The 10,784-nt window shown below is 52.2% G+C and overlaps 1 protein-coding gene across 1 annotated transcript; it reads left to right on the top strand.

The window, feature by feature from the left end:
• Positions 1-2,400: 2,400 nt before the first annotated feature.
• Positions 2,401-8,412, top strand: NCLIV_012160 (lateral signaling target protein 2, related; the record flags this gene model as incomplete). The annotated part of the gene is made up of 11 exons (XM_003880733.1): positions 2,401-2,735; positions 3,015-3,105; positions 3,373-3,447; positions 4,061-4,064; positions 4,874-4,927; positions 5,609-5,822; positions 6,139-6,234; positions 6,660-6,810; positions 7,229-7,302; positions 7,487-7,769; positions 8,362-8,412. 11 exons carry the CDS (start codon positions 2,401-2,403, stop codon positions 8,410-8,412), a joined length of 1,428 nt encoding a protein of 475 aa, XP_003880782.1.
• Between the last annotated feature and the right edge of the window lie 2,372 nt (positions 8,413-10,784).

Here is a 10,784-nt window from a genome sequence, read left to right as displayed (position 1 = left end):
ACCCGCGTGCTTCTACTTGTCTTGTGACTCACGCGTCAATCCCGCAGGAGTTTTGAGAACTTTTTAATCTCCTGTTGTGCACGTGAAGTGCCCCACAGTCGTCGTTACGACTCTCAGAAGCACACCATAGTTTTTCAGAATAGAGCTGGAACCGAGGAAAGAATGTCTTTAACGAACGTTTCAGCGGAGGTTCGTCGCTGCCGAACGCACGCAGTGTGGCCTAGATGTCTTTGCAGGAAAGCAGAGGCGGACTCACGGATAGGGAGGCAGATGCAAATGTGAAAGTGACAAGGCTTCTCCACTTATGCAGAGCTGGCCCTCGAGACACATATGTATGGAGGGGGATGCGTGCGAAGTGCATGCGTTTGATACTCTGATGCGTATTTGTGCAGAGAAGAAGTCCATCTTCTAGAGACGAACTCACAAAGAAATGCATTCAAATATGCATATTTTCTACGAATATATCTCTTCTATTGTGTACCAAACACTATAGAGCGTAACTGTACACATACATATAGATATTACATATATACGCTGGATACAAATCTACCATTTCTGTGTCTCCCTCATGAATCTTTCCTCTTGTAGTAGTGTCGATCTCTGCACAATGTTTCTGTTTGTGTAGAGGTGCCATGCCTGTGTCAAATGTGTCGGGTGTCTGTACAGGGGGGGAGTGAGAACATCCAGGAAACACCCTTTTTTAACACAGCTGGTCCTGCCTTCTTCCCATTTAGGAAATCGAGACATCTGGGGACCTTGTCTTTTGCCTGAACCTCGTGATTTTTGTTGGTGAATCTCGGAAGGTTGAGAGGCAGTCTCAGCTCTGTTTCCTTCACCCCGCAGCATATTTCGTCTTCTTGGCGTGAGGAAAGTTTTGTCTCCCAAGATTTCGAACGTCTCGTCCTCTCTTCTCCGCGACTTCTCTCTCGTCATCGTGTTGGCCTCTTCTTGCTCTGGGACAGAAAGCCCGAAATGAGGGTTGCCATGTTCGCGCTTTTGCTCCGGTTCCTCTCTCTCCCTTCCGCACACCCTCGCCCGCAGTGCTCAGTTTCGTTCGATCGAAATGCCTTCCTGTTTTGTGCGGCGCCTTCGAACGTCCAGAGAGAAGAAAAGGATTCGAAGTTTGTTTTCCCTGTGAGGAGGAATACCGCAGAAGCTGAAGTCACCGTGATATACGCGGGGCGCGAATCGGAAGCACGGGGCGCCATGTACACTTCCTGTCTGGAGTAACGAAAAGAACATTAACGAAAAGACACAAAGAAACACACAGGGAAGCACATATGCACAAGCAAGCCAACGAGCATAAAACTACACGTAAACTGCCAAAGGGGTCTCAAAACAGACATCCACACAGACAGGCAAATATATAACACCGCTTTAACATCTGCCACAACCCTACAAGCTTACGACACAACGGACGATATCATGAAACCTTTTTACTGAGAGGTATCGTGTTTCCCTAGCAGATGCACTAGTTTCGTCCAATGATGAATCCGCATATATAAATATATATTATTATCTGCTTATTAATGGTGATACATTTTGTTGTGTATCTGGTTGTTTATGGCTGCATGCACGAAGGAGCTCGAAACCGCGTTTGAGAAAAGATGCGTCTGCTCTTTCCAGCGAGTTCGCCGACTTCTTTTTGACTGCTGTCGTGAGAACTTCCGGCTTTCCGGAGATCCGAGATAGATTGGTAAATACGGCATTTCATCTCTGCACTTTTCCGTTCGATTCAATCTGCGAAACGTTGCCGTCACTCCACTTCAGTGGCCTTGGGCGTCTATCTTGACCGGTGTCTCTCTCGCTTGTTCTGTCTCCCCCTCCTCTGTGGCAGCCGTTTACGCTCGGCTGTTTCCTCCGCTTCTGCTGGATGGGCGCAGGCTTTGAGTTGCTTCCTCATTTACTCGCATTGCCGCTTCTGTTCCCATGGTATTTCTTCGCAACGTTCGCCTCGCCTTCCTCGCCCTGCTAAACGGACACTTCCTCGTCTCCGTCGCGCTCTCTGCATCTCCCTGGCTGCCTTCCAGTTTTTCTTCTCCGTTCGCCTTCTCTCATCTGGCTTCCTTCTCCTGCTTCTGCTCTCGTTCCAGTTTTCACGCATTTCTGCGTGCCTTCCAGCACTCATTTCCAGCGAGTACGGACACCCCAGATGTGAAGCGCGTTCGGACGGTTTTGCAGTGTCAGTGCATGGGATGTGTGCCGTTTTGACTTGCCTCCTCTGTCCCTCCCGTTTCACTCGATTGTTTCTTTTTTGCAATTGGAATCAAGCTGTTCTTTGCTCTCGCCTTTTTCTCCTGCTTCTTTTCGGAGGCAAAGGCGAGTTAGGAAACCGGTAGAGAAACGTGTTCATCCTCCAGTGATTTTCCCCCTCCTCGCCGCTGTACGTACACCGCAAAAATGGCTCCAGGCTCCTCTCCTTCAACCCCTCCCGGCGCCTCAACAGCGAGGGGAGGTGGGAGTGAGGAGCGGGAAGAAGGATCACATAACATATCTTCGGATTCCTCTTCTTCTGAGTCTTCTCGTTTGAGAAATGGAGATCGACAGACACAAACAGCAGAGGAAGAGAAGGCAGGAAGTCGACGCCGAAGGGTGTCCTCTGCTTCGAGCGAAGCCAACGAAGAAAAAGAGATCAATCCGAAAAACATCGATCGAGCTACCCGCAGCACCTCGGGCCGCGCTACCGATAGTGCGCGAGGCGCGGACGAAAACGAAGAAGGCCGGAACGTCGACTGGTGAGAACGAAGGGAACGGAGAGAAGCAGTAGGCGAGAAATCTGGAGACAGAGGAAGGAAGAACAGGGAGGCAGGACTGGTCACGTTTCTCTACCGAAGAAGCTGGTGTATATGTTCTCTTGTCTTTTCGTCGCTTTGTCGCTGTCCAGGTCTGACGGTTCATTCTGGAGAGTATAAATACTGCGAGACGGACTACCGGTCTAGATATTGAAAGGCTTTGTTTATCGGACTGTCGCTCACGTGCTCATTTCTCTTCTCTGAATGCGTCCCTTTTGTCAGGGTACCCAGCGACGAGGTGACACACTGCAACCACTGCCAAGGCCTTTTCAGCGTCACAAAGTGGAAACACCACTGTCGAGCTTGTGGAAAGGTAAACTAAGCGCTCTTCCGGTGTATTTTCTCTTCTCTCCAGTGTGTGGATGTCCATCCTCCCTGGTATCCTCGAGGCTTTCTTCGCCATTCCTGTGGCTTATGTCTTCTCTTTTTCTCTCCCTTCTCTTTTCGTTCCTTCCCGTGGTGATATCCTTTCATCGGTACCTCGCAACTCGTCTTCAGCGCCCTTCTCCCTCCTGGCTACATCAGTCTTCTAGTAAAAATCCCAGTTTCGGTCCTTTCCCTCGTCTCTCTCCACATGCAGGTGTTTTGCGGCGAGTGTTCGACGATGCGCATTCGGCTCCCCGACCTCGGCTACTTCGAGAAAGTCCGCGTTTGTGTAGGTCTCAGCAGACAGGCAATTCCTCCGCACACCCTTACGCAGACGCAGATGCAAATGCATCCGTATATGTGTGTGACTCTGTATCTTTGTACACGTATTTCCACGTTCATTCCTGTGCACACAAATATATAAATATCTATTTATATATATATATATATATAAATGTATAGGTATGTCTGGGCGTGTATATGGTTGTGTAGGGATGTCGACAAGTACATGTTCAACCGAGAATGCAGGGTACGGTTCTTTGCATGTAGGCAGCTATTGCAGAGACGTCTGCTGTCTACGTGGGAGCGAACGAGGGTGTGCACGCGTTTGTCTCACGCGTTTCTGCTCCCTCCTGGGGTGTAATGATAGAGCTCTCTGCGCGGGCTCCCGCAGACGGTTTGTTCAGTTGAAGTATGATGTGTGGTGTGTTTTTGCATTCGAGCTCTTCGTCTCAAAGCAGTTATCGACATCGACGGCCCTTCGATGTGCTTTCCCGTCTAAATGTCCTTTGGGCGTTGTGGCTTACATCTCGTTCCGAGGTACTCCACGTCTTCTTTCGCTTCGTCAGCGTGCATCTCGCCGCTCTCTTGACCTGCTTGCACGGTGCGATTTCCCTTTGCAGGACGGTATGAAGCACCGGCGTTGCCCGTTCGCGTTTTTTTACCGGCCGACATGGAGAAGACACCTAAGATCGCACTCCCCCCACACAACCTACGCAACCGTCGATATACAATAGAAATGTATAAATATGTATCAATATACAGACAAACATGCATGAGTGTCAAAGGATCCCGAGATCGTACGTCCTTAGCTGTACGTGTGGATGCTTTTCTACTACGTATTCATGCTGGCGTTCACGTTTGTATGCGTATATATATATATATATATATACACACATGTATACATGAATATGTCTACCTGTGCATATAGAGGCACGTGGAGCCATGTTAGTATCTTTCGGTTCTCGAAGGTGTACGGCGTATAGCTTGTTTGTTTCTACGTTTCCATGTGGAGAGAAAAGATGGGAGAGTCGGAGACAGGGAGAGAGCGCCACAAGCATTCCTCGGGGTCGGGTCTCGTCTGTCGTCGATTGAACGGGAGCGAGCGAGAGGAGCGGGGGATACGCGAAAGTGAACTCAACAGCACAGCAGACACTCACGAGTTCCATTGTCATGCATGCATTTTCAGCACCGTTGCTCCCCTGTTTCTTTCGTCTTCCGCGCTCACTGCTTGCCTGCCAGCCTTGTCGCTTTTCCTCTGTTCCATCTCCCCTTTCTAAGAAGCGTTCATTTCTGCAGGTCCCCGTGGTTCCCTCTTTCTTTCAAACCTCGTTTTCCATCTGTCTCGTCGTTTTTTCAAACGGCCTCGTTTCGTCTGTCGTGTGCGTGCCGGCGTGTATCGTGTCTCCTTGTTTTCTCCCTCGGCGTTCCTGCAGACTGCGCGCTGGCGCGCGCTTCGTCCCACACCCTCTCTCTCCAAGAGGACCTCGGTGAGTGTCTCGTCGCGCGCCGTTGTCCCTGACGCGAGCAGCCACGCAGATGGATCTAGCTGTGTTTTCGACACATATTTATACAGCGAAGGATGTATTCATGCAGACAGAACCACATGCTTGGCGACATTCACCTCTAGAGAGATTTAGATAGATAGATTTAGATCGATTTAGATAGATTTAGATAGATTTAGATAGATAGATAGATAGATTTAGATAGATTTAGATGGATAGATTTAGATAGCTTTAGATAGATAGATTTAGGTAGATAGATAGATGGATAGATTTAGATATATAGGTTTAGATAGATTTAGATAGATAGATTTAGATAGATAGGTTTAGATAGATAGATTTAGATAGATAGGTTTAGATAGATAGATTTAGATAGATCGATTGATAGATGTGATTGCAGCCGAGCATATTCGCATGTGTATGCGAGTAAGGGGATGTATTTCGACCGTTACTGCGAAGGAAATGAAGAGCCAGGCCCGCTCACGATTTCTTACCTCAGTTGGAGAGCACAACAGTCACGCCGTAGTTTCTTTCTGTACGAGGATTCCGAGGATGTCCAGTTTACAGGGGCGATGAAACGACTGGGCAAATGCCCACGCCGGTCTTCCTGTGCGACGTCAGGTGGGCGAGGACGCTCTGGAAAGCCCTTGTTTTTGTGGTTGGTGTCAGACGTTAAAGAACAAATCAATGCGAACCTGAAACTCGCTCTGGAAGAGAAAACGAAACAGCTGGAAGGCTTCCGCGCGTTTCTTCTCGAAGTCGAAGGGCTGCTTCTGGCCGGCGGCGCGTCGCATCGGGGGCTGTCCTTCTCTGCGGGACGCACACCGGGAGCGGACACGACCGCAGGCGCTGTGCGCTACGCCGACGGCGCATCAAGGAACAGGTAACACTCTCTTGGACGTTTTCCGCTGCAGACGGGTTTCAGCGCAGGAGAGAACCGTCTGTCTCGTCAGGTTGCTTCTTCTCTTCTGATCGTCGGGTTCGCCTCCTTGGACTCGTCGCAAGTCTGCGCGAGGGCGCGGCACCAGGTGTCTGGCTATTTCCTGTTCCTCCGTCTTTTCGTTCTGAATTCCGTTTTCATCCGTCGTCCCGATCCGCCGCCTCCCGTCCCCAGACCTGCCCGAGTGGTCCTCTGTTTATTCCCTCGGTGGTTTTCGTCACCGTCGTTCCTCTCTCGCGCGTTTGTCGCGTTTCCGCAGCCAGGACGAATTCGCTGTCTTGATGCAGCAAAGCGAGCGCAGCTTGCGGCAGCTGACGCAGCGACTGCAGCAGTACGAGGAGGAGTTTGAGGACGTGTAAGAAGCCTCCCGACGAAAACGCAAAACACGATTTCGACGCGTGCGTCGCTGCGCGTAGACTGTGTTTCGGGCAGGAGAGAAAGACCTCGTCTCTCTCTCGTGTATGCGCCAAGTCCGTTGGCGAGTGCTTGCTTCAGCTTCCACAGCGTTGCTCTGCCCTCTCTCCCTTGGGTGCTTCGACTCGCCGCCGCGTTTCGCCTCTCTCTGTTTCCTTTTTCCTGTTCAACGCTCGTTCCTGATAGTGAGTTCCCGTGGGGGCTGGTTATCTCGTCGGTGGCTCCGCTGCCGCACGCGCCACGGAGCCGGCAGCGGAAACGCAACGGGAGTGTGTCTCGCTTGCCGTATCCGCAAAGGAACCACGCACTCTTCCGCGGGTCCCCGAACGGACGAGACGCCTCTGTTTTCCCCTCGATTTTCTGCAGGCGCCTGCAGCTCGAGGAGCTCCAGACCGAGCGGGACGAGCATCGAAGCCGCGCCTACCAACTGGAGCGGAGTGTGCATGCATCGCAAATGGAAATGATGCAGTTGAAGGAAGTGGCGGCAGACCGGGACGCTCTACGAGCCGTCGTGGAGGTCCGAAGACGCAACAAAGTAGCTGTGTAGAAAAGGCATTCCATTTAGACGATCTATAAATCTAGGACGAAACCGAGCGGCCCGCGAATCCAAGGCGCTTTCGTCGCAGACAGAGACTCTTACACACGCACGACTGTCTATAAACGCCGCATCGTGCGAAAGCATACACACCTACATATCAATAAATACGCACATGCACGCACACATACATGCACACATACATGCACACATACATGCACACACACATACTTACACACCTATAAAAAAGAACACGTAGTTCCATCTGCAGGCATGTGTATATATATATATATATATGTACTTGGTTGTGTATTGTGGAATGCCGAGCAGAGATGAGGTTTTTTCGTGGCAGGCGACGAAATCGCAGTGTCGTTTTTGCTTCTTCCTTTGGGTTCCTCAGGAACAAAGACGACAGTTGGAGGAGCAGAGACGGCAGTTGAGTGGACTTCAGCAGCGCTGCGTGACTCTCGAGAGGTTAGGCCGGTTCCGCGTTTGTGTCCTTTCCGTTTGTTTTCCCCCCGTAGCGCCACGCTTTCCCTTTGTTTCTGCGTGCCACCGGCGCTGTGTCTGTGCCGACCTGGGTCTGTCTCTGTTCGACCGATGTGTGTTTGCTTCTTTCCATGGTTTCTCTTCGAGGACGCGTCTGTGGTTTTCGCAGCAAGTCTGCAGCGGCAAATTCGCCTTCTGCCAGCGCCCGCACAGCCCGTCAAGGAGCCAGCGCGGCTTCGCTGCCTTCCGCGCCGGTCGAGCCCTACACGTGGGGCTCCAGCTCCGACCGCGGTCGCGGTCTCTCGGCCAGTCTCTCTCCAGGAGACACCTCGTTGATGAAAGGAGGCATTTTTGGAAGAGACGCGGAGCTTTCGAGGCGTCCTGTTGTTGTGGGGCGCGCGAACGACCTCGAGGATCTCGCGGTGGCCTTCACAGTCGCTGACGGCTTAGACGTGAGTGGGACAGCAAGGAAGGGAGAACCCGGAGGGCAAAAGAGACGGAAAGCCGGACCGAGGAGGCTTTCCCGTCTGAAGGAAGCAAACAAGGCATCGAACGAGGGAAAAGGCAGGGAGGTGCCGAGCGATAGGAAGAAAGCGAGACGCACAAGGACGAGGCAACAACGAGAGAACGAACGACAGGTAGTAGGGAAAAGAAGACGAGAGAAAAGGGGGGGATTCTTCACAGCCCAACTCAATCCCCTGCAGAAACCGAACCCCCGTGATTTTTTTGACACGGAGGGGCTGTTCAGGGCTTGGTCTCGTCTTTTCATGCAGACGTCTCCCGTGTTCGTGCTCCCTAATTGGCCTTCCTAACTGCTTTCATCTGTTTCTCTAAAATCCATTTTTTTGTCTCCAGGACTCGGACGGCCGCTTCCACGGCTCGTGGTTTCAGTGGCTCTGGACGCGTTGCCGGCACTGCTGCTGTCGGAGACGAAGCAGAAGATCCTTTGTTGGCGAGTCCTCCCGGTATGCATGTGCCATCCAATAAATGAAGGAAATCCTTCTCTGTGGGAACGGATTCTCCCTTTTCTCCGTCCCTTTGCAGCGGAGGCACGCCTACCTTGCCGGTACGGGCTCGGGCAGCAAGGAGCTGTAAAGTGCTACGGTCACGAACTCGAGTATCTCTCTTCTTCGCAGCGAGGCCGCCTTCCTGTCAGTTTCCTTCTCTTTGCAGATGCATTCTGCAAGCAGGCAATAATATCGAACGCCAGAAGGCTTTGCATGCAGACTGTTCTGAAAATGGGACTTGCTAAACTGGGCAACCCTTCGCGTCGCTTCAACGGCCAAAGCGAAACGCCTTGTGGCTGTTTCGATGTCGCGAGCAGATACACTTCATCCATTCGCAACAGGAAACGTTGATTGATGTTCGTAAAGCGCATCATGCCTTCCATTCAGGCTTCAGGTCTCCCCATCGATATACCCCAGTCGCGATGCGTGTTTTTTACGGGTTATTTGCCACGTGTTCGCGCCTGGATCCTCCTCGTCTTTCCTCCCGTGCTGTTTTGGTGCATTTACAACTGTAGTCGTTCGATTCTCGCTCCGTTTTGCTGGCTCCTCACGTGCATGCATATTTGTTGATTCAACCGAGTTTCTCCCAGAATTTGCGCTGTTTTTGTCGGGAACGCGAGAGACTCTGGAGACGTCCAAGTTCCGTCTCCACAGAATGTCGAGGTGCCGACAGCATGCCCGATGTTTTTTCCGTTTCAGTTGAAGTGTCTATGTACAAACCTAACCCGCCCAATAGGGAATCAGCAATGCGCGCTGTGTCTCTGCCATCGCTCTGACCGGTACTCGTTTCTCTGGGTTACACGCACGTTTTCTCTGCGGTGTAGCCCTGCAAAGGCGTCTGAAAGTAATGACGCAGCGAGTACTTTCCACTTCGAATCCTCGTGTACAGCAGGCAGACCGCATCAACTGTTCGTTTCCCTAGTCTGCTCTGAGTCCAGTCACATGCACCACACACAGGTCCAGGGGGTACCTCAGCAGAACCTACCCGCGCACGCGTACCCTCAGGGGGAATAGCAGGCAACGCACTTTGCTGTGGTTCCCATCGAAATGTTCATGCACATACCTGCCGGAGTAGCAAGTGTGTACGCGGTGCTCTGCTCGAAGCGCGGCACCACATCGGACTGGTGTTGGTGTCCTGATGGGATTTCCGGACGGGCGTGCCGAGCGATTTCCTTTGCCGTTGTCGAAACGAGAGGGCTCTCTGCAAGAGAGTTCCGCGCGGAGCTCGTTCCAGAAAGGTAAAAGGTCATGGATTTAACGCTGTGGTAGAAGCGAAGCGCCGGACGACGAAAGAAGCGAAAAAATGTCCACACCTTACAGCGACATTCCGCTGCAGACTCGCATCCATTGCGCACCAACTCTGATCGCCCCCTCCCCTTAGTGGATAGTCCTGGGTGGGTATGTTGAATGCAGACTTTCCGCTCTCTTGTTGAGTGAATTTCGTCGCGCCTGTTTGCTCCGCCCCTAGGCCGCTGGAGGGACTAACGACCTTCAAGGAAAGCCTGTGCACGTCGCCAAGTGCCGTCTGAGTTTGCCGCGCGTGCAAGGCAATCGTGCCAGTGTTTCCTCGAGGTTCTTACACTACGTCGCTGCATGCAAGACCTATCAGTGAAGCGAGATTCGGCATTGTCGTCTGGTTCGGAGTCGGCGCCGAAAGTCCACCGCGGTGAATTCGCCGGGTCTGACAGCAATGTGCTCGCCTGTTCCTGCGTGTTGTGCCCACTGTCCACAGTGAGCCCTACTCCTCAGTACGCAGACGAAACGAAGTGTTCGTTCCGTTTCCCCAAGCCTCGCTTTCTGACTTTGTCAACTCTGCCGAGCGCGGCAAGACAACCGCGTCCAGTGGCCCGGCTTTCGGGTGTGGTCGGACTGTAAATTCGACAGAATGAGTTATCGGAGTGTTTCCCGCACGGTACCACACCACCCTGTGCCTCGTCGGGATTTCCTGAGCTGCCACAAATGACAAAGGAAAGATACGGTTGCGTACAACGAGAAACAAGGAGCAGCGAAGGCGCCCTGGAGGATTGGCGTCTCCGCAGTCAAATGCGTTACCGACATGTACAACGACGCCGTTCCCTTAAAGTCGGCACAAGCCTGGCCCTCACACAGACAGAGTTCCTGCCGCTCCGGAGACACAGGTGATCGAAGGGACACTGCGGCAGCGGCCGTCCGGGCTCCAACGTGGTTTTGCCTACACTCGGATTCACTCGTATGGACGAGTCAAATCTCTCGGTGGACAACAAAAGACGAACACAGAACGCAGTTGCTGAACCTCACCCGTCTACCGACAACTCTACACAGAACACCGAGACAGCCCACGTGCCATCCTCCCTGTCAAATATGGAGGCTGTCGCAGTGGCCGACAGGTAGTTTCGACTGTCAATCCCCTGGCACGTGTCTTCGTTAAATGGAGAGTGGTGTCTTCTTCCACGTTACCATCCAGGACTAGATGGGGAGGTC

The sequence above is a fragment of the Neospora caninum genome, chromosome IV, assembly GCF_000208865.1.
Source record: "Neospora caninum Liverpool complete genome, chromosome IV".
Lineage (NCBI taxonomy): Eukaryota > Apicomplexa > Conoidasida > Eucoccidiorida > Sarcocystidae > Neospora > Neospora caninum.
This window is presented reverse-complemented; position numbering and strand designations above follow the sequence as displayed.